The following is a 24,601-nucleotide window of genomic DNA, read 5'->3' as shown; positions in this document are numbered from 1 at the left end:
GTGCTGAGACCCCCTGCCCGCCCTCTGCGCAGGGAGGAGCCTGGCCAGCCGATGCAGCCCTTGGCGGGCGGAGAGGAGCACCGGGCCAGGCTGCGCTGGGGCCAACCTGCATGGGGAAACCTGGTTCGGCCCCCTCAAAAATTGTGTGCCTGGGACCACAGCTCCCATGGTACCCCCCCATGCTACACCTCTTCCTTTGAGTCTTTCCTCCCTTTGGGGAAGCATAGAACAGCTTTGCTTTGTTTTTGCAGAAGTTCCAGTCTCCCAAAGGGGTTGGCTCTGGGTATAGCTGCTGGCTCTTGGAGCCGAGGCATTTCCCCTCGCCCAACCTTTTTTTTTGGGGGGGGGAGGGGACCAGGTCCCCTCAATGTTCAGAGGGCATTCAACTCCGCCCCCCCCGGCTCCTCACGATGTCACAGGCGTGACATCAGGATATCTCGTCAGGTCCCCTCAAGCATCTTGAGAAGTTGGCGCCTCTGACTCTGGGGTTAGGAATGTATGGAGAACCTGCAGGATCAGGTCCAGCCCAGTGTTTGAAACTCCCATTTGTTCTAGACGCATTTTGCATCAGGAAATTTCATTAGTGCAAGCAGTTTCTGATCTCTGGCCGCAGTGCTGCACCTAAGATTTCAGATTAAAACAGCAGAGTGGAAGGAAAGGAGGACCTTTTTCTGCCTCCCTACTTCCAGCTGCTCTCTGAAGACTGGTGAAGAGACCCTCTTAAGAATATTATGGGGGGCAAGCGGGAGAAGGACTCACTAGACCAGGCATAGGCAACCTTGTCTCTCCAGATGTTTTGGAACTACAACTCCCATGATCCGTGACAACTGGCCCTGTTAGCTAGGGATCATGGGAGTTGTAGTTCTAAAACATCTGGAGAGCCAAGGTTGCCTATGCCTTCACTAGACCATATGAAAAATGAACATAACATTTTACCTGCAGTTCATTCATTTTCAGCTCTGTTTTCTTGTTATAAAAAAGTGCATAGATATTCAATTGTTGCACCCATAACCCCAGGTTTAAGGTGCCATTTAGCTCCTAGCTTTCGCATCTCAGTTTCTAACACTGGCCCAGCATCCTGTTCTCACAGTGGCCAACCAGCTGCCTGTTGTGGGAAACCCACAGCACAAGAGCCCTCTCTGTGGTTTCCAGCAACTGCTATTCAGAAGCATTGCTGCCTCCCACCGTGGAGGCAAAACTTACCCATCCTGGCTAGTAGCCACTGGGCATCAGATCTCTCCTTCTTGCCCTTGCTCTTGGGACTGTCCCCAAGTCACGACCTTCAGTGACCCCGCTCCATGCCTTCTTCTGAGGCCTTTGCATGCCTGGGATGTACTTAACGGACGTAGGTAGGCAGGTCTCCCTGTGCAGAAGCTTTTGCATGGCTGCGATGTTGCCTCCTTAAAAAGGTAAGAGTCACATCCATTGCCCAACCCCTCACCTTTGCCTTTGGCTCTACCCATCTCGAGCGCCTGGTCCCCACAAGGGAGTGGGTGGCGGTGTGGTCTAAACCACGGAGCCTCTTGGGCTTGCTGATCCGAAAGTTGGCAGTTCGAATCCCCGCGATGGGGTGAGCTCCCGTTGCTCTGTCCCAGCTTCTGCCAACCTAGCAGTTCGAAAGCAAGCCAGTGCAAGTAGATAAATTGGTACCGGTGCAGCGGGAAGGTAAATGGTGTTTCCATGCGCTCTGGTTTCCGTCACGGTGTTCTGTTGCGCCAGAAGCGGTTTAGTCCTGCTGGCCACGTGACCCGGAAAGCTGTCTGTGGACAAATGCTGGCTCTCTCGTCCTGAAAGCGAGATGAGCACTACAACCCCACAGCCGCCTTTGACTGGACTTAACCACCCAGGGGTTCTTTACCTTTTTATCCCACAAGGAAATGTAGTCCTCAGGCTGAAAATATTGCCCCACTCTTGGAAGAGCTGGACCATGAGTTTGGCCTGCAACCACCTCTTCCCCCAAGACCATCTATCTGCTGAACTGAATTCATCCTGCTATGAATGAATGATTCATATGATTGAGGGCACTAGGAGAAGGGCACTAGGATTGAGGGCACTAGGAGAAGGGGACGACAGAGGACGAGATGGTTGGACAGTGTTCTCGAAGCTACGAACATGAGTTTGACCAAACTGTGGGAGGCAGTGGAAGACAGGAGTGCCTGGCGTGCTATGGACCATGGGGTCATGAAGAGTCGGACATGACTAAACTAAACAACAACAACAACAACATGCCCATAAGGTCACAACAGGTGTGGACATTACCTTTCCAGCGTCAATAGCCGACAGTGGGGAGAGGGATTGCAATGGGGGCTGGGGGCTCCTGCAAGCCCTCTCCCAGTTGGGTTCAGGAGGCTGCCGAGAAGGCGTTCAGCTCTTTTGAACATAGCCAGTGAAGAATAAAAGAACTGTAGAACTGAAAGCAACTCCGTCCGAGGGTCATCTAGTCCAACCCCCTGCAATGCAGATGCCTCTGTCTTTTTGCAGGTGGGTGGCAAGGAGCCAGCCTGGCAGATCACTTTGTGCAGAGCTGAAGTTGCTTTAAAAGCCCAGCACTGCCCACCTGGGTGTCTACCTGCTCCCCAGCTTGCATATTTTCTCATAAACCTATTACATAACAAACTCGTGAACCAGACGTTGCTGGACTCCCGACAGCCAGCACCCCTGAGAGTCTACCGGCATCCCTGCGGGGAAACGGGCCCTGAAAAATGCCCACCGCCTTCGCCTTCTTGGCTCTGCGGATCTCTCCCTCTTGCTTCTATTCCCCTCTCGCCACGTCCTCTTTGGTCATTCGTTCCCCCTTGTCGGGCTTTCCTCCTTCTTTTCCCGAATGAAGATTGATTGCGTTCAGGCTTCCTCAACGTGGGGAAGAAGAAAAGAAAGCCAAGAGCGGTCCCTCAATCTTGGCTTTACCCGCCGGAGTTGCATCAGCCAGCCTGTTCAATATTTAAGAAAGCTGCATTGCAGAGATGGAAACAAGCCGGTCGCCAGGTTGCTCCCACTCTGGAAAGGCCGTTTCCGGGAACCGTATAGCACCCTTGCGCCTCTCCTTTTCACCCCTGCCCAGGTTCCAGGTTTTCCTACGGGACCCGTCTGCTTCAGGGTGTGCCAAGGGGTCTGAGTGCTGCTTAGCTCTCGGTAAGGCAAAATGGAAAAGCGCACCCCCCCCCAATTTCAAGCTCATGGTGCCTTATAGCTCCTGGCTCTGATGTTCTGCCTCTAGGGTCAGAGGCAGCAATGCTTCTGAATGCCAGTAGAGGGGGCTCTTGTGCTTGGGTCCGGCTTGTGCGTTTCCCTTTGGGGCATCTGGTTGGTCAATATGAATCATAGAATCATAGAATCGTAGAGTTGGAAGAGACCACAAGGGCCATCCAGTCCAACCCCCTGCCGAGCAGGAAACACCATCAAAGCATTCTTGACATATGCCTGTCAAGCCTCTGCTTAAAGACCTCCAAAGAAGGAGACTCCACCACACTCCTTGGTAGCAAATTCCACTGCCGAACAGCTCTTACTGTCAGGAAGTTCTTCCTAATGTTTAGGTGGAATCTTCTTTCTTGTAGTTTGAATCCATTGCTCCCTGTCCGCTTCTCTGGAGCAGCAGAAAAACAACCTTTCTCCCTCCTCTATATGACATCCTTTTATATATTTGAACATGGCTATCATATCACCCCTTAACCTTCTCTTCTCCAGGCTAAACATACCCAGCACCCTAAGCCGTTCCTCATAAGGCATCGTTTCCAGGCCTTTGACCATTTTGGTTGCCCTCTTCTAGACACGTTGCAGCTTTTCAATATCCTTCTTGAACTGTGGTGCCCAGAACTGGACACAGTATTCCAGGTGAGGTCTGACCAGAGCAGAATACAGTGAGAAGATGCCAGATTGGTTGGGCCCTTGGCTTGATCCAGCAGGCTCTTCCTAGGGTCTTTGCAGGCTTCCACCAGCCTGTACTGGCTGGCGCTGGTGGGCCTTGCAGTTCAAAACATCTGGAGGGTACCAGGTTGGCAAGCTTATGATATCTATTTTTTGCATTTCCGTCCCACCTTTTCATCCAAGGAGCTCAAGACGACATGCATGCCACCCACCCCATTTATTCCCCACAACAACCCTGTGAGGTGGGTCAGGCTGAGAGGCAGTGGCTGGTCACCCACCAATGAGCTTCATGGCTGAGTGGGGATTCAAACCCTGTCTCTCCCAGGCCCTTGGCAGACCCTCTAACCACTACACCACACTGCCTCCACTTCATCAGACATGCGGCATGTCAGTGTGCACAGAGTGAAGGCTTTCCCAGTTCAGCCATTTAAGCTGGAGATGTCAGGGCTGGAACATAGGGACTTCTGCATGCCAGGCAGGCGTCCTGAGCAAGAGACCCTCCCCAGAGTTACTGTAACTGCTGTGGAAGCTGCCCCTCTCTTTGTCTTGTGGGAATGCTGCTGGTGTTGGCATTCTCCCAACCAGGTTAAGCTCCCTCTCGGAGTCTTAAGCAGTTGGGTCTCTCAGCGGAGGGTAGTTCCACCAACAACACCATCAATATACAGTCGTACCTTGGTTCTGGAACGCCTTGTGACCCGAACGTTTTGGCTCCCGAACGCCGCAAACCCGGAAGTGAGTGTTCCGGTTTGTGAACGTTTTTCGGAAACCGAACGTCCGATGTGGCTTTCCAATTGAAGCTCCTGCAGCCAATAAGAAGCCGTGCCTTCGGTTTTTGAATGTTTTCGGAAGTCGAACGGACTTCCAGAACAGGTTCTGTTTGAGAATCAAGGTACAGGCTTCTCTCTTGTGTCTTGGTCAGACCACGCCTGGGGATCCTGTGTCCAGTTCTGGGGACCACAATTTAAGAAGGATGTTGACAAGCTGGAAGGTGTGCAGAGGAGGAGGACCGAGGTGTTCAAGGGTCTGGAAAGCAAGCCTTATGAGAAACAGTTGAGGGAGCTGGGTATGCTTAGTCTGGAAAAGGGGGGACTGAGAGGAGATTACCATCTCAAGGATGGATGGAGCAAGCTTGTTTTCGCCTACTCTGGAGGCTAGGACCCGAACCAATGGATTAAAATGACAAGAAAGGAGCACACTGACTAAACATTAGGAAGAAGTTTATGAAAATAAGAGATGTCTGACAGTGGAGCAGACTCCCACGAAAGGCGATGGACTCTCTTTCATTGGAGGTTTCTAAAGAAAGTTTGGCAGGCCATCTGCCTTGGATTCCTTAGTTGCAATTCCTGCACCACAGGGGGTTGGACTAGATGACCCTCGGGGGTCTCTTCCAGCTATACAATTCTACATTTGAGTGGCTATTATCCATAAGCCATTTTAAGGTGGCTTTGGATTCTGCTTGGATAGCCACTCTGCAGCGTGGACTCAATCACTTGGTTCCTCTCACAGGCTGCCCCATTTCTTGTTGACATCAACCTAATAATAATAATAATAATAATAATAATAATAATAATAATAGTAATAGTAATAATAATTTATTATTTATACCCCGCCCATCTGGCCGGGTTCCCCCAGCTACTCTGGGCAGCTTCCAACAAAATATTAAAATACAGAAATCCATCAAACATTAAAAGCTTCCCTAAACAGGGCTGCCTTGAGGTGCCTTCTAAAGGTCTGGTAGTTCTCTTTGACCTCTGGTGGGAAGGCATTCCACAGGGTGGGTGCCACTACCGAGAAGGCCCTGCAGTCATTGCTGCCTTATGGAAGAGTTTGGAGCCCAAGTCCTCGAGACTGGTCAAAAAGGCTGAAGCAAGTTGTAGGGCTGTTCCCCACAGAGCTGGCATGACTCAGAGATGTTGCCTTCCTTCCTCGTTTACATCTGTTCTCCAAAGATGCAGGAAGCAAACCGGAGCCTCCCTGCCCCGCCCCCCTCTGGGGATTTGAGGACCGGAGAAAACAAAAGGAAAACAGCATTTCCCCTTTGATCATGTTTTTCACATGCCTGAAATGAGATACTTGGTGAAATCTTGGCAGCTTTTTCTTTTAATGATCCAAGTGCGAGGATGTCTCCTGCTGCTGCTGTTAGATGGAGAGGCTATTAATGGTGCTGAGACACGGAGGCTTCCCCCCCCCAAAAAAACCTACTTTGCAAGGTAATTAAAACCATCCTCACCTGGCAGGGAAGGAAGGCAGGTTTGGTTGAGGTTTGAAGTGTGCGCCGCCCCCTCTTACAGTAGAAGCTGTTCACCACCCCTCCAATTAATCAAGCTTGATTTTCACAGATCCCTTAAGTTTTTAAGATTTCAGGGCTCTGCTGTGCCAGCCTCGTGGCTTGCTTCTGCACCTCATGTACATGACACCTGTTCAACCCATGCACTTTTGATGACAAAACCGTTACAGGTTTGTGGGGTCAGTCTGGATGATGTCCCGGGTCCCTTCCAAGACTGTAAGCCAGCATCCAGTGATGTTAAAAATCTAGAGACTGCAGAACCAGTCCAATCTGGCTTTGGCTGGCCAGGTAAATTCTGCTACTTACCAAAGAGGTTGCTCTGTTGCCATGGAGATAAATGGGTGGGTCTTTTCCAAACTCACCTGTCTGGATGCAGATGCCATTTCGGGATGGAGAACAACAGGCACGATGGTAGGAGGGCTTGGTATGTGAGACTTGTGTGTGTGAGTTTTTGGCTGGTGCTGGAAGCTGGGGAGGCAGAGGCCTGCCTTGCTCTTTGGACTCAAGGGCTGTGAATTCGGGCTTCCCTGGAACCCTGATATCTTAAGATCTGTCACATGGAAGAGGGAGCAAGCTTGTTTTCTCCTACTCTGGGAGGGTAGGACTTGAACCGATGGCTTCAAGTTAAAAGAAAGGAGATTCTGACTAAACATACAAAAAAAAAAACTTTCTGACAGCTCTCGACAGTGGAACAGTCTCCCTCAGGAGGTTGTGGACTCTCCTTCCTTGGAGGTTTTTAAAAGCAGAGGTTGGGTGGCCATCTGCCATGGACGCTTTAGCTGAGATTCCTGCATTGCACGGGGTTGGACTAGATGACCCTGGGTGTCCCTTCCGACTCTATGATTCTAATGGGGAAGGAAGTTCTGTTGAGGCCTTAATGCTGCGAGTCCCTCCATCCTCTGCTCAGGTTGTATGTATGGATATACATCTTTGGGGAACACTGCCACCACCAAAAACATGCACCATAGATATGGGAGGTATGTAAAAGAAAAGTGAAGGTGTGTAAATAGAGATTTTACAATACTGAAAACACAGAGCAGAGTGCCTTTTTTGTTGTCCTTAGCATAAGGTTCCTGGCCTGTCCCGTGAAAAAGAGCTTGAGAGTCAAGGGGTTGGGAAATCCTTTCTGCTTAAGTGGGCTACGTCACTGTGCTCCGTGGACCAATGCTCTGGTTTGGTATAATACAGGGGTAGGCAACCTATTGTTGTCTTTGTCCTTGTCCATGGAGTTTTCTTGGCAGGGATACTGGAGTGGCTTGCCAGTTCCTTCTCCAGGTGGATCACATTTAGTCAAAACTCTCCACTATGACCTGTCCATCTTGGGTGCCCCTACACGGCATAGCTCATAGCTTCTCTGAGTTATTCAAGCCCCTTCGCCACGACAAGGCAGTGATCCATGAAGGGGAGCCCACTGGAAGGACAGATCCTGAAGCTGAGGCTCCAATACTTTGGCTACCTCATGATGTTGGGAAAGATGGAGGGCACAAGGAGAAGGGGACGACAGAGAATGAGATGGTTGGATAGTGTTCTCGAAGCTACGAACATGAGTTTGACCAAACTGCGGGAGGCAGTGCAAGACAGGAGTTCCTGCCGTGCTATGGTCCATGGGGTCACGAAGAGTCGGACACGACTAAACGACTGAACAACAACAACAGGCAACCTAAGGCCCATGGGCCACAAGCGGCCCACGGGGGTCATTTAACCAGCCCATGAGCTGCCGCCGCACTGAGCCACCCACTCGGCGAGTCCCCGCACACTGCGCTAAACCAGCGCAGCTCAGCTCGGGGACTCGCTTCCACGGCACCGGAAATCGTGTCTGCACCGATGCTGGAAAACACAGGCGCACACGCAATCCAGCCCATGGAGGGATCTCCGCTGGAGTGAACTGGCCCAGGCGAGGTAAACCTTGCCAACCCCTGGTATGATACTTCTGATTGCAAACTAGTGGGAAATCCTTTTGGCTTGGTGGAAGTGCCCCCACCACCACCGCACATCTCAGAGATGGGAGGTTATCCCCTTACCCCATGAATGCCCACTTGACCGCTTTGATTTATGGAACTGGCTCTGTTGCAGGTGCTATGTAAGACTTGTTCTGCGCTGGCAAGAAACTGATCTTTTATTGTGTTAGCAGCACCCGCACTTTGGAACTCCCTGCCTATTGATAACGTAGAATTATAGAGTTGGAAAGGGACCCTGAGGATCATCTAGGCCAGGGGTGGCCAACTTCCAAGAGACTGTGATCTGTTGTTGTTGTTGTTATTGTTGTTGTTGTTGTTGTTGTTGTTGTTGTTGTTGTTTAGTCGTTTAGTCGTGTCCGACTCTTCATGACCCCATGGACCATAGCACGCCAGGCACTCCTGTCTTCCACTGCCTCCCGCAGTTTGGTCAAACTCATGTTTGTAGCTTCGAGAACACTGTCCTACCATCTTGTTCTCTGTCGTCCCCTTCTCCTAGTGCCCTCCATCTTCCCCAACATCAGGGTCTTTTCCAGGGAGTCTTCTCTTCTCATGAGGTGGCCAAAGTATTGGAGCCTCAGCTTCAGGATCTGCCCTTCCAGTAAGCACTCAGGGCCGATTTCCTTTAGAATGGATAGGTTTGATCTTCTTGCAGTCCATGTGACTCTCAAGCGTCTCCTCCGGCACCATAATTCAAAAGCATCAATTCTTCGGCGATCAGCCTTCTTAATGGTCCAGCTCTCACTTCCATACATCACTACTGGGAAAACCATAGTTTTAACTACTGTATATTCCTGCATACAAGACTACTTTTTAACCCAGGAAAATCTTCTCAAAAGACGGGGGTCGTCTTATACGCTGGGTCATATTTCTTATACGGCGAGTATATCCCAAACTCTATATTTTAACTGGAAAAGTCGGGGGTCGTCTTATACGCCCAATATACGGTATACAGACCTTTGTCAGCAAGGTGATGTCTCTGCTTTTTAAGATCTACTCAGAGTTAAAAACTGGCAGTGATCTACCCCTTTTGGGGGGGGGTTCAGGTTGAGGTTGTTGAGCTTTTTTAGGAAGGAAATCCATGCTTTGGGGGGTTCGGGTCAAAGTTGAGCTTTTTTTTTCCTCTTTTTTTTTTAGGAAGGAAAGCCCTGTTTTGGGGGCTTCAGGGCAAAGATGTAGAGGGAGCCAAAGTTGCTGAGCTTCTTTGGGTGGAGCCAGTGATCTACCAGTGATCTACCACAGAGATCCAGTGATCTACCAGTAGACATGCTCTACCTGTTGGACATACCTGATCTAGGCCAACCCCCCTGCAATGCAGGAATATGCCACTGTCCCATACGGGGATCGAACCTGTAACCTTGACATTATCAGCACCACGCTCTAACCAACTGAGCTACCAGGCAGGCACCCTCCCACTGCTCTTTTTGGCTCCTGCTTGCTCAGACAAGCTGCCCAGATACATAAAATGTTGACATGTGTCTTAATCTGTTTTTCACATCATTAATTGCAATAATAATTGTATTATTTCAACAGCTGCTTTAACTGGTTTTATTGATAATTTTCTTGTTTTATTCTTTCTTAGTAAACAGCTTTGAGGTTTTTCTCTCTCCTTACGATCAAGTGTATATAAATTTTATGAAACCTATAAAATATCCAAGCTAGTAGGCCTAGCCTTGTCACCATTTCTTCACACAATAACAATAAATAGGTAAAGGTTGGTGTCCAGTCATGGACGACTCTGGGGTTGCGCACTAATCTTGCTCTATAGGCCGAGGGAGCTGGCGTTTGTCCGTAGACAGCTTCCAGATCATGTGGCCAGCATGACAAAGCCGCTTCTGGTGAACCAGAGCAGCGCACGGAAACGCCGTTTACCTTCCCACCGGAATGGTACCTATTTATCTACTTGCACTTTGACGTGCTTTCAAACTGCTAGGTTGGCAGGAGCTGGGACCGAGCAACGGGAGCTCACCTCGTCACGGGGATTCAAACCGCCGACCTTCTGATCGGCAAGCCCTAGGCTCTGTGGTTCTATATTAAATAGAACACCCCTATTTTCATCAGAGAAATGTTGGAGGGCATGAATCTGTTGTCATTGTCCCAGCATGTCACCGTTATGTAGGATTCATTCCTGAAACAGGAAAAGGAAGCCAGCTCTCTGGATTCTACGCCATTCACAGTCTGTTTTGCTTGTTTAAAGTTGTGCCTCTTTGTGCTGTTGTGTGGCGATGCTATCTCAATCCACACCGCTGCATCTCTTCCGATACCCAGGAGCTGCTTTCTGGGGTCCCATGCTCGCTGGCTTTCCTCGTGCAAATGGCGTGGTGTGTGGCAGGAATCTAGCATCTAGACTCAGCGCTGACATAGCAAGGCAACACCCAACGTACGGCTGGCGCACTGTAGCATTGCGCAATGTTTAGTAATAATAATAATAATATCCATCTGGCTCGGTTTCCCCAGCCACTCTGGGCGGCTTCCAACAGAAAAATAAAACACAGTACTCTATTAAACATTAAAAGCCTCCCTGAACAGGGCTGCCTTCAGATGTCTTATAAAAGTCTGGTAGTTGTTTTCCTCTTTGACATCTGTTGGGAGGGCGTTCCACAGGGCAGGCGCCACCACCGAGAAGGCCCTCTGCCTAGTTCCCTGCAACTTGGCTTCTCGCAACGAGGGAACCACCAGAAGGCCCTCGGTGCTGGACCTCAGTGTCTGGGCAGAATGATGGAGGTGGAGATGCTCCTTCAGGTATACTGGACCGAGGCCATTTAGGGCTTTAAAGGTCAACACCGACACTTTGAATTGTGCTCGGAAACGTACTGGGAGCCAATGTAGATCTTTCAAGACCGGTGTAATGTGGTCTCGGCAGCCGCTCCCAGTCACCAGTCTAGCTGCCGCATTCTGGATTAGTTGTAGTTCCCGGGTCACCTTCAAAGGTAGCCCCACGTACAGCGCATTGCAGTAGTCCAAGCGGGAGATAACCAGAGCATGCACCACTCTGGCGAGACAGTCTGCAGGCAGGTAGGGTCTCAGCCTGTGTACCAGATGGAGCTAATAGACAGCTGCCCTGGACACAGAATTGACCTGCGCCTCCATGGACAGCTGTGAGTCCAAAATGACTCCCAGGCTGAGCACCTGGTCCTTCAGGGGCACAGTTACCCCATTCAGGACCAGCTCTCGATCGCTCCCATATAAATGTCTGTGCAGACTTGATGTCAAACTGACCCGTTGCAGCGTTCACAGATTCAGTTCTACTTGCATCAGATAAAATGCCCCATGTTGCTTTCCCTCCAGGAACCCTGCCTTGTGAACAAAATTGCAACTCGGCAAAATCTCTCCAGGCCAGAGAGGCAGTTTCTTCCCTGTATATTCCCTGGTATCCACTTATGGTGCCCAATGATCCTTTAAGAAGAGACCTGTTAGTGACCTGCAAATATGGAGGTTTCTCAGGGAGCTAAAGGGCTTGTTGCCTTGGAGCTCTGTCAGCAGAGCGCGAGACTCCAAATCTCAGGGTCACGGGTTCAAGTCCCATGTAGGGCAAAAGATTCCTGCATTGCAGGGGGTTGGATTAGATGACCCTCGCGGTCCCTACCAACTATTCTAAAGAGCTCACCACACCCTCTTCTTTGCTGCCACAATCATTACCTCTTCGACCCTTGATCTCGCTGCTGATTTACAAGGTCTCGCTGCTTTTTTGTCTTTCAGGGAGCCTCAACATTCAGCCATGACGGACACGGTCGTTGGCAACAGCGCTGGTCAATGGATGTATCAGAATGATAGACAGATGGCTCTTCGGGGCGGGTAAGAAGATTCCCTGGCTTTTGACTCTCCACTTCCACCACCCACCTGCCAGCTGAGTTGTATATTATATCACAGCTTGCGTGGAACTTACGTTCCGGGGGTGGCACATATACAATATATATATATATATATATATATATATATATATATATATATATACAGTGGTGCCTCGCTAGACAAATTTAATTCGTTCCATGGGTCTTTTCTTATAACGAAAAATTCGTCTAGCGAATCCCATAGGAATGCATTGAATTTGTTTGGAAATTTTTTTTGCCCATAGGAACGCATTAATTGAATTTCAATGCATTCCTATGGGAAACCGCGATTCGCTAAACGAATTTTTCATAAAACGAATTCGTCTAGCGAGGCAACCTCCACTCGAAAAATCCTTTCGTTAAGCGGAAATTTCGTTAAGCAGGGCATTCGTTAAGCGAGGCACCACTGTATATATATTCGAATCGCATACCCCATCCTTACTTTCCAGAGCTGGCAAACTGAGTGGGCCTAATCCCTGCACCCCGCTAGCAAGGCAGAGAGCTTTTAAACTCTCCTCCTTGCTTACCAGGCAAGGCCTGTACAGCACACAGACTCTGGGATGCTCTCATGAGATCTTCTGGAGCTGTCTGAGTTCCCATGGGATGTCGTGAGAGCATCCCAGAGCCCCTCTCCAAGTGGAACTTGCCTGGAAAGCAAGGCGGAGAGCTTAAAAGGTCTTTCCACGTAGGTAAAGCCTGACGCAAAAGGAGCTTTTAAGCTCTCCGCCTTGCACGCAATTAATTTGCACTGTTTCGACCGGCCAGTTTTCAACTCTGGAAGGTTGAAATTGTGCAAATGTGTTGTGCATAAGATGTGACCATACTGTTTAATAATGTGTGTGTTGTGTGCATGCCTGCTGCGATTCAACAGGCATGCACAGAACCTGGAAGAATGTGTTATCAGTGGCATAATTTAGTTGCCAGAAAACCAGAGGTTTCATTCCTCGTTTCTAAGCCATATTTCTTTAGAGAACTAGTTTCACCCCACTCTTTAGCCAAAACAATGTGACTTACAAGATCAGTCGTAGAGACTTACAATAAAAAAGACATGACACACAAGGAAAAGGGGATGGGGAGGGAGGAGGGAAAAAGTCAGCTCATGCAGCAGTTCTCAGCATTAACAGTTCTTATAACGATGCAAATATCTGTTTGAATTATGCATTATGGCTGTCACCTATTGAAATATCAGCAGCCTGAGGAGGTACCGGTAGTTGATCAAGGGAGCTTGTGTGTGTGTGCTTCAGTGCTCTGCAGAGTTTCTTTGTTCCTTCCTGTGATAAGCAAAGCAAACCAGAATAAAATGCACAGAATGGTAGGAGCACTGCGCAAAAGAAGGGGAAACGGGGATCATTAACACAGGTTGCAGAATTAAGTCTGTCTGATTGCAGAATGTTGATACCCTTCAAAGATGAACTCAAGAAGAGCCTTGCTAATTCCAGCTTTGGCAGGTCCTGACAGCAACTGGGGGCATGGGGGTGGGGGGTGGAGTGGGGAGACTCTTAAACACCGACAGCACCTCTAGGCACACCAGCAGTGATCAGAAACTTTGCTGGAAAAGCTAAAATTGTGACCTGAGTATCTCTTCCCCCAGCCACCCGTGGCCTAATTTAATTTTGCCCGTTAATTCTAATCCTTAAACTGCCATCCATCTCAAGTCATCCCTCAGCTTGGCAGCGGAATTAAATTCAAATCATTTAAATAATGTATGCAGCTATTCCCTTGCCAGAAGTGTTTGCTCCTTATCAGACTGGATTCCAGGAGCTGCTAATGACCGGGGGGGGGGGGGAGGAGACAGACACGGAGAGTCCAGTAGATGTTAAATTGTTTGGAGATCATTGTCAGAGGGCAGGGAATGTAAGGAAACTGTGATAGCCATGGGCCTGTTGATGTTGTTGGTTGACCGTGCGGGGGAATGCCAAGTTGGCGTGGGTTTAATTGGGGAGTCCCAGAGCTCCAACGTTCATGGGCTCTGAACTAGCAGGGGCAGACCTGGAAGGAGACCTCGGTGTGTGTGTGTGTGTCACAGTAGAGAGCTGAATGAAGATGTTGATGCAGTGTGTGGCAGCTGTGGAAAAAAAAGCCAAATTGCACGGTCGGGATCATTAGGCAAGGAATTGAAAATAAAACTGCCAATAGACGGAGAGCAAATACGATAGCCATCTTCACATATCTAAAGTGCTCTCACATAGAAGATGGAGCAAACTTGTTTTCTCCTGCTGGCAAGAAAGGAGATTCTGACTAAATATCCGGAAGGTCTTTCTGACACCAAGAGCTGTTGGTGCAGTGGTACAGACTCCCGCAAGAGGTTGTGGACTCTCCTTCTTCGGAGGTTTTTAAGCAGAGCTTGGATAGCCATCTGTTGGATTCCTGTGTTGCACGGGGCGTTGGACTAGATGACCCTCAGAGTCCCTTCCAACCTTGCCATTCTATAATTGTCACAATGCCATTATACAAATCTATGGTGCCAACTGCATTTGGAGTACTGTGTAAAGTTCTGGCCGCCTCCCTTCGAAAGGTATTGTAAGGGGGAGGGCTCATAGAGAACCCCCCCTTCATCTGAAGCAGCCCGTCTCCCAGCAGTCAGGAGAGCGAAGGGTCTGATAGAGGGAGTCAGGGAACGGAGAGGGAGGGCCAGGGCTCTGGCAGCATCCAAGAGCCCCTGCTCCATAGGCAGGAAGAAAGGGAGGCGGACAGAGAGGACAGGAATTGGTCAGACAGAAGACCCGTCCCCCCCGACGCCGGAATTGAGGAGGAGGAGGAAAGGGAGGCGCTTCTCAGTTCCGAGGCTTTTATGTTGGTCCAGAACGCAGAGGGGGGCAGTGCAGGAATCTGACTCGAGCGGGTAGACATGGAATCAGTAATTCGTTACACTGTAAATAATGTGCACCAATAAAAACCTCTGAAAGACAAGCATGTGGAAGGTCGTTACTCAAGAGTAGTCACCACATCCCTGACAGGTATATTGAAGAGTTTTTGTTTAGAGAAGAGGGGGAAGTTTTTACTCCCTGTCTGATAACTCTGGAACTCAGGGACATCCAAAGAAAGTGAATATTAGAAGATTCAGGACACATAAAAGGAAATATGTGCATCACATACCCACTCTCACAGGAGGCAGTGATGGCCACCAACTTGGGCAAATGAATGGAGGAGAGGGCTATCGATGGCTACCAGCCAGAATGACTCTGCTCTGCCTCCAAGCGTGGAGTTTCTGAATACCAGTTGCTGGAAGCCATGGGAGGGGAGAGCGCTCTTGTGCTCAGATCCTGCCTGTGGGATGTCCTCTGAGGGTTCTTTTTCTGGTACCAGGTCAGGGCAAGGCATGATGTCAACCTGCCCAATTTCCAAACTTGGGAACCGCTCATACGCAGGGCTTCCATCTCACAGTAATCTCCTTGGGTTGATTGGCCCTTACCCAGCCCGTCCCCAACTCCAGGCATGTGTCCAGGACTTGATCAGCCTCCCCTTACTGAGACGGTTGCCGAGAAATATTAGCATCCTTTGATGATGTTTGTTTGGTGCAATAATGTATTTGACTTTTCCCCTCTTCCTTTTCCTCCCCCCACGCTGCTTTGAAGCGGAAAAGAACAGTAAGTCCTCTGATTATCTGTTGTGCATTTAGTTCACATATACACTCATGGCATCTGGCTCGCCGGGGACTGATTGATAGCTTGATGAAAATGTGGACACACAAGTGTTACAGATCGGTAGGAAATGAAGTGAAAATAAACTGCCAGTTAATATCATGATGCTGGTATGCAAATCAAGGGTGTGAAGTCACGTCAGAAGGCTTCGTGAAGCTGGGACTCCATCTCCAAGGCTTACCTTCCAAGACCCGGATTGCAGAATCCGGGACCGGCAGCCGTGTGACACCGGAAGTTGCGTTGACATAACTTCTGGTGTCGCTTTGCCCTTCTATGGGTACCAAAAATGGCCGCTGCCGGCTTCGAAAGTCACTTGTACGCATGTCAGGAAGTGCGTCAACGCAACTTCCGGTGTCGCTCCACCCATCTATGGGCACCAAAAATGGCCGCCGCCGACACCGGAAGTCGCGTCTATGCACTTCCGGACATGCGTAGATGCGACTTTTGAAGCCGGCGGCGGCCATTTTTGGTGCCCATAGAAGGGCGAATCAGAAAGAAAAAAAATGGATGCCGGCAGGAGAAAATAATGGAGAAAAACGGGAGACGAAGTGATATGGGGACCACCGGGAAAAGGTAAGTAAAAACGGGGGTTTCCCGGGGAAAACGGGGTACTTGGCAGCTATGCTCCAAGGCCCCAGACACCACTTCTGAGTCCTTGAGAGGCCTCAGGCTTGAACTCCAGTGCTTCGCAAGGCACCAGAAGTCGTGTTGGAGGCCCCGCTGTGTGGGTGCCAAGCACCCACAACAATTTTTTTGTGGGTGCTCGGTCCCCCAGGGCCCCCCAGTTGGCACCGGTGGGTCTGGAGTTGTAAAGTGTGGACCTGGGCCTGGAAAGAGCAGGGCAAACGTTAAGTGTGGACAAGCCCTCTGGGTAGATAGCACTGATGTAGATGGACCAAAGGTCTGGCTCATTGTCCAGGATGCCATCACAAGAACATAGCCAGGCTTTGAAAGGAGCCAACCTCACTCTGAAGATGAATGGGAAAACTCATCTGCCAACCCCCTCCTAACGCCGGCTGCCTGCGAGGAGGCATTTCTGTCTAGATTACCCACCAAAAACACCCCGCCTTGGCTTGGCGAGGGGAAGAATGGGGAGACGAGATCTTTTCAGAGCCCCCCTCAATTTCACGATGTGAGCAGCGCAGCGGGCAAGAACAATTGGCACTATTTATACGTGCCCTATTTAGCTCTCTGCCTGCGCCGGCTGGCTTTTGTTCCTCGATTCAGCTGCAAATTTCTGCTTGTTCCTGACAGAATAGAAATGCAGATGGCAGTTTGGATTCTGGGCGGGGTGGGCGCCATCTGGGTGGTGTGGATCTGCGAGGCGGCTCCCAAAGGGCTTTGTTCTCTCAGGGTGGGCAAGGTCTCATGCCTGTGCCTTCCCCAGTTGTAACGGGAGCCTGTAGGAGAGAATTTGGAGGATTGCCATCCGTACCCCTTTCTGAGGTGTCTCCAGTAATATGTTCCCTACAGTTCTGGTCGCCTCCTCTCAAAAAGGAGGTTCAAAGATGTTAAAGGTGGCCATAAAATGGCAAATGCAATTCAATTGAAAGATTTCTCTGATGAAAATAGGGACATCCTGTTTAATAATAATACTGTAATAATAATAATACCCCACTCATCTGACTGGGTTGCCCCAGCCACTCTGGGCAGCTTCCAACATATATAGAAGCATAACAAAACATTGAACATTAAAAAACCCTTCCCTATACAGGGCTGCCTTCAGATGTCTTTTAAAAGTTGTCTAGTTATTTATCTCCTTGGCTCAGGGGGTCACATACCATCTAACATTTCTCTAATGAAAATAGGGATATCCTATTTTAGAAGACACCTGAAGGCAGCCCTGTTTAGGGAAGCTTTTAATGTTTAATAGATTATTGCATTTTAATGTTCTGTTCTGTTGGAGGCTGCCCAGAGTGGCTGGGGGAACTCAGCCAGGTGGGCGGGGTATAAATAACAAATTATTATTATTATTATTATTATTATTATTATTATTATTATTATTACTACTACTACTACTACTAAGGAAAAGCGGGACATTCCCGGATCAAATAAGAAACTGGGATGGCTTCTGTAAATCTGGCACTGACTCTGGAAAATAGGGACACTAGGAGGGTCTGGCAGGGACCCAGGTAGCGCTGTGGGCTAAACCACTGAGCCTAGGGCTTGCTGATCAGAAGGTTGGCGGTTCGAATCCCTGTGACGGGGTGAGCTCCTGTTGCTTGGTCCCAGCTCCTGCCAACCTAGCAGTTCGAAAGCACATCAAAATGCAAGTAGATAAATAGGAACCGCTACAGCGGGAAGGTAAACAGCGTTTCCATGTGCTGCTCTGGTTTGCCAGAAGCGGCTTTGCCATGCTGGCCACATGACCTGGAAGCTATACGCTGGCTCCCTCGGCCAATAATGCGAGATGAGCGCGCAACCCCAGAGTCGGTCACGACTGGACCTAATGGTCAGGGGTCCCTTTACCTTTACCTTTAGGAGGGTCTGGCAAAGTGATCCACATCTGGGTAGAAAAACTGATGCCCTTGAGCAGGGGTCAGCAAACATTTTTCATCAGGGGGGCGGTCCACTGTCCCTCAGACCTTGTTGGGGGCCGGCCGGGCTATATTTTTTGGGGGGGAAATGAACGAATTCCTATGCCCCACACATAACCCAGAGATGCATTTTAAATAAAAGCACACATTCTATTCATGTAAAAACACCAGGCAGGCCCCACAAATAACCCAGAGATGCATTTTAAATTAAAAACACGCTGATTCCCGCACTGTCCTCAGGCCAGATTTAGAAGGCGATTGGGCCGGATCCGGCCCCCCAGGCCTTAGTTTGCCTACCTATGGCTTTGAGAAAGCTACAATTGCTCAGGTAGATTTTGGCCCCAAAGCCATTGATGTTCCTTGAACCACAGCTTGCTTTGTGGTTCTGTTGCTGTGACCTATTTGTTACGACCAGGAATTTTCACCGGTTGTTGTTGTTTTTTTTTAATTGCCCTTCTGAGGAGTATCTAATAAACCGAGTGTCAGGGGGCCTGGTATGGCTACTCTAGAGTAACGACTCCAGCATGGTCTTTTAAGGCTTTTATTAAGTGCTGATTATTTACAGTGTTCAGAGCAGTAAAAATGCATCCTTAAGGTGAGGTGTCAGAACTCCCGAATGGCGATTGGCGCGTTTTCTTCCAGCACCACAACTTTGGCAGACCCAACCTCTTCCCCCTACGTTTGCGTCGCAATTCGGGAGTTGGGGGGATTGGCCTCCCCCCCGTGCGTCCAACTTCCTGTCCCACCTGAGGCATGGGCTCCACAACCCTGCCTGAGCCTCGGACACCACTTCCTGACTCTCCGCTGGAGGCAGAGCTCTCCTTACTCTCTCCAGCGCTTGGTGATGGGCTGGAACTTAAGATGGGAGGGACTTCCCTGTATCCCTTGTCCCTCACATCCACCCCCCTCCCAGGCTCCTCTCTCCTCCTCCCCAGTGGCTCTCTGCTTGCTGGGGACGAGTGAAATCCCAAGAAGTCTGTGGCATCCGAGCCTGTGGGTGTGAAAATTTCCCCCCAATCCTGCGATCTCTCTCCTTCCCCCTGAGAAGACGGAAATCCCAAGAAGTCAGTGGCATCAGAGCTGGTGGGAGTAAAAATGTTCTGCCAGTCCTCTCCTGCCTCTGACGTCGTTGACCTCGGTGAAACCCACACCTCTTCTTCCGTGTCCTCAAATTCCGCTTCCCATCTCCATGGGGAGCTGCTGCCTGCTATCCCTTCCTCCTGCTCCTCCCCCTCTCCCTCCCTTTCCATGTGCCAGGGCTTGGGCCTGTGGGGGAACAGGGCGTGGAATTCTTCCACTAAAAATTCCTCAGGTACTTCCGTGGCCGGTATCCACTCATTGTGGGATGGCGGAGTGTCCTCCCATGCTATCAGGTACTCCAGTCCTCTCACCCCTCTCCTTGAGTCTAAAATCTCAGTTGCCTCATTGAGCTGTCGGGCGTTTCCCGTCTCCCCCCCTCCCTCTGGAGGCTGATCGCTGTCCCTGAACCTGGTACTTTCCCTGTACGGCGACAGCAGTGATCTATGAAACACTGGGTGCACTCTCATGTCCTCCGGCAGTGCTAGCCTGAAGGCTACCGGGTTGACCTGTTGCGTGACCGTGAAGGGGCCCAGCCTCCTGTGTGCTAACTTTCTGCATCGCCCCCTGGTGGGAAGACCTTCCGAGGATAACCAAACCTTGTCCCCCACCCTTATGACCTCTCCCGGCCGCCTGTGGCGATCTGCCCCCTTCTTATACGCTTCCTTGGCCCTCTCCAAGTGTTCTCTGAGCTGTTGGTGCACCGTCTCCAGGTCCTCTGCCCACTCCTCGGCCTGTGGGCCCTCTTCCTCCTCCTCCCCCTCCCTCTCCGGGAAAGATCTGAGGTCGCGCCCATAGTTGGCCTTAAAGGGCGACACCCCTGTGGAGACGTGCACCGCATTGTTGTAGGCAAATTCTGCCAGTGGCAGGCGATCCACCCAGTCCGTTTGCCTCTGGCTGACGTAACATCTCAGGTACTGCTGCAGAATGGCGTTGACCCGCTCCGCCTGTCCATTGGTCTGCGGGTGCCGAGCCGTCGACAAGCTGACCTCCACCTGCAGGAGGTTCATGAGCCGTCGCCAGAACCTGGAAACAAATTGGCGGCCACGATCCGAAATAACTCTTAAAGGCAATCCATGCAGTCGGAATACGTGGTCCACAAACAGTTTGGCCGTCTCTTCTGCCGAGACCGCCCTGGCACACGGTATAAAGTGGCACATTTTGGACATGAGGTCCACCACCACCAACACTGCGGTCTTGCCCCTGGACGACGGCAGGTCTGTGATGAAGTCCATGGACACTACTTCCCACGGCCTGTGCGGTGTGGCTAATGGCTCCAGCAAACCTGCTGGTGGCGCTCTGACCACCTTTGCTCGCTGGCAGGTGTCACATCCCCTGACATAATCCCGAACATCCTCCCGCACCCCTGGCCACCAGAAGTGTCTCATGACTAGGTGAGTGGTTTTGTCCCTTCCGAAATGACCCGCCGTTGGGTTGTCGTGCATCTGCTTGAGAACCTTACCTCTCAGCTGTTTGGTCGGGAGGTACAGGGCTCCCCTGTAAAAAAGCAAACCCCTCTTCTCCTCAAAGTCTTTGGCCTGCTCCCTCCCCCCTCTCAGGTCTCTGAAGATGCGGGTGGCAAATTCATCCGCTGCCGTCAGTGCTGTGAGTTCTGCCTCGCTCACCACTGCTGCACCACATGACCATGCAGATGGGGGGAAAACGTGCCTGGGTGCTGGTGGCAACTCCTCCTCCATGTACTCTGGCTTGCGGGAGAGGGCATCCGCCCTGACGTTCTGCTCCCCCGGGATGTAGTGGATGGAGAAGTTGAAGTTCGAGAAGAACTCTGCCCACCGTATCTGCCGCTGGTTGAGCACCCTGGCCGTTCTCCAGAACTCCAGGTTCTTGTGGTCTGTGCACACCTGGATGGGGTGCTTGGCGCCCACCAGGAAGTGTCGCCAGTGCTGGAACGCCGCGTGGATCGCGAGAAGTTCCCTATCAAACACTGTGTAGTTGCGTTCAGGCTGGGTCAGCTTCCTGGAGAAGAAGGCACAGGGTCTCCACTCTCTGTTGGCGTCCAGTTGCAACAGAATCGCTCCCACAGCTTTATCAGAAGCATCTGTCTCCAGGCGTAGGGGCGCATCCTGCACCACGTGGAACAGGTGCTGGTCTGACGCGAACACCCTCTTGAGGCTTTCGAACGCTGCTTGTGCCTCTGGTGTCCACCTGAACTTCTGCTTGCCTCTCAGGCAGTCGGTGATGGGAGCCGTGACCCGAGAGAAGTTCTGGATGAACTTCCTGTAGAAGTTAGCGAAGCCTAGTAGTCGTTGGGCATCTTTGCGCGTCCTGGGGCTGTGCCAGTCCAGGATGGTCTGCACCTTGTCCTTGTCCATTGCCAGTCCCTTGTCTGACAGCTTGTAGCCCAAGAAGTCCACCTCCTTGGTGTGAAACTTGCACTTCTCCAGCTTCACATACAGGTGGTTGTCCTTCAGGCGCTGCAACACCTCCCTGACATCCTTCACATGCTGCACTGGGTCATTGGAATAGATAAGGATGTCATCCAGAAAGACCAGGCAGTTCTTGAAGAGGAGGGACCCCAGGACGTGGTGCATGAAGGCCTGGAAGCAGGCTGAGCCCCCTTGCAACCCGAAGGGCATCACCAGATATTCAAAAGAGCCCAGAGGCGTGAACATCGTGGTCTTCCATTCATCGCCTTCCCGGATCCTGATCAAGTTGTACGCCCCCCTCAGGTCTAGCTTGGTGAAAATCTTGCCCCTGCGTGCCGCTGTCAGGAGATCATCCACTCTGGGCATGGGGAAAGCCACTGGCTCTGTCACCGAATTCAGCCGTCTAAAATCCACCACCAGGCGGCGCTGTTGCGTGTCTTTCTTGTCCACCCAGAAGACCGGGCTGCCCCCTGCTGCCTTGCTTTCTCTGATGAACCCCCGCTTGAGGTTCTTGTCGATGAAAGCGCGCAGATCCTCCAGTTCCTGGTCTGACATGGCGTACAGCTTGGCTGGGGGTATAGTTGCCCCTGGCACCAGGTTGATCTGGCAGTCAAAAGGCCTGTGTGGGGGTAGGTGGTCGGACTCCGCTTCGCTGAAGACCTCCTGCAGGTCCCAGTACGGCTTGGGTATCGCCTCACCCCCTTTGACGTGCATGGTGGCCACCGTGGCTATCGGAGGCCCCTCCCCTGGTTGGTGCTGCATGCAATGTTCCAGACAAAAGTCCGACCCAAACGTGATGCATCTCTGGTGCCAACTTATGGAAGGGTCGTGGCGCGCCAGCCAGCTCATTCCCAAAACGATGGGGGGGTCTGAGATGGTCGTGACGTTGAAAGCCAGTGTCTCTGAGTGCCTTCCCACCGTCATTCTCATGGGGGGGGTTTGATGAGTGATGGCCCCTCCCAGCAACTCTCTGCCATCAATGGTGGCCACATGCAGGGGAAAATCCAGCTGCAGAAGTTGGATTTGGTGCTCTTCTGCAAAGTTTCTCGAGAAGAAGTTGGCAGATGCCCCACTGTCAATTAAGGCGAGGACTGACAGGGGGTAGCCATTTGGGAGCGTCAGCGTGACTTCTAGAACCACTCCTGCTCTGGGAGGGGTGGGCTGGCTCTGCTCCTCTCTGTGCGGGTGGGCGGGCTGGGGCTGTTCACTGCTGACTGTGCCTGGCTGCTGCCCCTTGTCTCCTGCAGCCAGGCTGTCTCGTTTCCCTGCTGTGGTGCTACGTCAGTGGGGGAAGGTACAACCGTTCCCGCCTTTCCTTGCCACTCCCTGCGATGAGGGCAGTCTCTGACGCGATGCCGGGGGGAGTTGCAGAGAAAGCAATTCCCTCCTCTTCCCTCCTTGCGTTTTGGCGCCGCCGGGGTTTGAAAAGCCCGCGCGCGCGCTCCCCCGATCTCCATCGGTTCCGGCTCTGGGCTTGGTCTGGGCGGGTCTGGGGGCGGTCCCTGGGGTGGGTTTTGGTGATGTGGTCTGTCCTGAGAGCGTGGGAACCAAGGTTTTGCTGCGCGCGTCGCTTGTTTGTCATACCATCTGGATTCCTGCCTCACCCCCACCGCTAGCGCCGCTTTGCTGAGCTGATCCATAGTCTGCGGTCTAGGACCTCTTGCCAGCTCATCCTTAACGTCTGCATGCAAACCTAGGTAGAAGGCTGATTTCACTGGCTCACTGTTCAGATCCCACCCCAGTTTGTGCACCAGCATGGTGAATTTCGCCCAGTAGTCTCTAACTGTCGATTTTCCTTGTGTTAGGTCATGAAGCTCCTGTTTAGTGGCCTCCATTTCACTGTCGCTAGCGTACATTAATTTTAAAGCTTCTAGAAATAAAGTTGCGTTCTTCATGCAAGGATTTTTTTGCGCGATGAGCGGTCTTACCCATTCCCGGGCGGCCCCCGTCAAATGCTCTATGATAAAGTAGACTCTGTGCGCGTCATCTGGGAATTCTGCTGCATGCAATTCCAGCGCATAATTTATCTCAGTCTCGAATCCGAGGTACTCCCTCGGGTCTCCGCTGAACTTGGTGACTAGGCTCTGTCCCCTTCTCACTTGGACTAGCTGCGGCTGGGGTGCCCCCCCACCTCTAGCGGCTTTCTCCTCTTCCAACTTTTTCTGCAGGTCTAATACCATCACCCTTAGCTGTTTCTCAGTCTCCTCTTTTGTCCTCACCTGGTCCACCAGCTTGTTCAGCTCCTCCTGCGCCCCTCGCGCTTCCTCCTGAGCGGCATGCAATTGCTGCTGTGCGTGCGCTGTGAGGGTCTGTAGCTCCTGCTTCGCTGCTTCAGCCTCCAGCCTCCAATGCTCAGCCTCTTGAGCGCTCATCGCTGCACTCCAAAGTAGCCAAAAAAGATTCGGGAGTTGCTGTCAGGGGGCCTGGTATGGCTACTCTAGAGTAACGACTCCAGCATGGTCTTTTAAGGCTTTTATTAAGTGCTGATTATTTACAGTGTTCAGAGCAGTAAAAATGCATCCTTAAGGTGAGGTGTCAGAACTCCCGAATGGCGATTGGCACGTTTTCTTCCAGCACCACAACTTTGGCAGACCCAACCTCTTCCCCCTACGTTTGCGTCGCAATTCGGGAGTTGGGGGGATTGGCCTCCCCCCCGTGCGTCCAACTTCCTGTCCCACCTGAGGCATGGGCTCCACAACCCTGCCTGAGCCTCGGACACCACTTCCTGACTCTCCGCTGGAGGCAGAGCTCTCCTTACTCTCTCCAGCGCTTGGTGATGGGCTGGAACTTAAGATGGGAGGGACTTCCCTGTATCCCTTGTCCCTCACATCCACCCCCCTCCCAGGCTCCTCTCTCCTCCTCCCCAGTGGCTCTCTGCTTGCTGGGGACGAGTGAAATCCCAAGAAGTCTGTGGCATCCGAGCCTGTGGGTGTGAAAATTTCCCCCCAATCCTGCGATCTCTCTCCTTCCCCCTGAGAAGACGGAAATCCCAAGAAGTCAGTGGCATCAGAGCTGGTGGGAGT

General features: G+C 51.3%; 1 protein-coding gene across 1 annotated transcript in view; it reads left to right on the top strand.

Annotated features, from left to right (window-relative positions):
• Window positions 1-24,601, top strand: part of RPH3A (rabphilin 3A) — a 107,989-nt gene that overhangs the window by 21,133 nt on the left and 62,255 nt on the right. The window contains exon 2 of the mRNA XM_060276326.1: window positions 11,806-11,901. Coding sequence (XP_060132309.1) covers window positions 11,825-11,901 — 77 coding nt within the window. The 5' untranslated portion in view covers window positions 11,806-11,824. The remainder of the gene's footprint in view (window positions 1-11,805; window positions 11,902-24,601) is intronic.

This window comes from Zootoca vivipara, chromosome 6 (assembly GCF_963506605.1).
Source record: "Zootoca vivipara chromosome 6, rZooViv1.1, whole genome shotgun sequence".
In the NCBI taxonomy this organism is placed as follows: Eukaryota; Metazoa; Chordata; class Lepidosauria; order Squamata; family Lacertidae; genus Zootoca; species Zootoca vivipara.
This window is presented reverse-complemented; position numbering and strand designations above follow the sequence as displayed.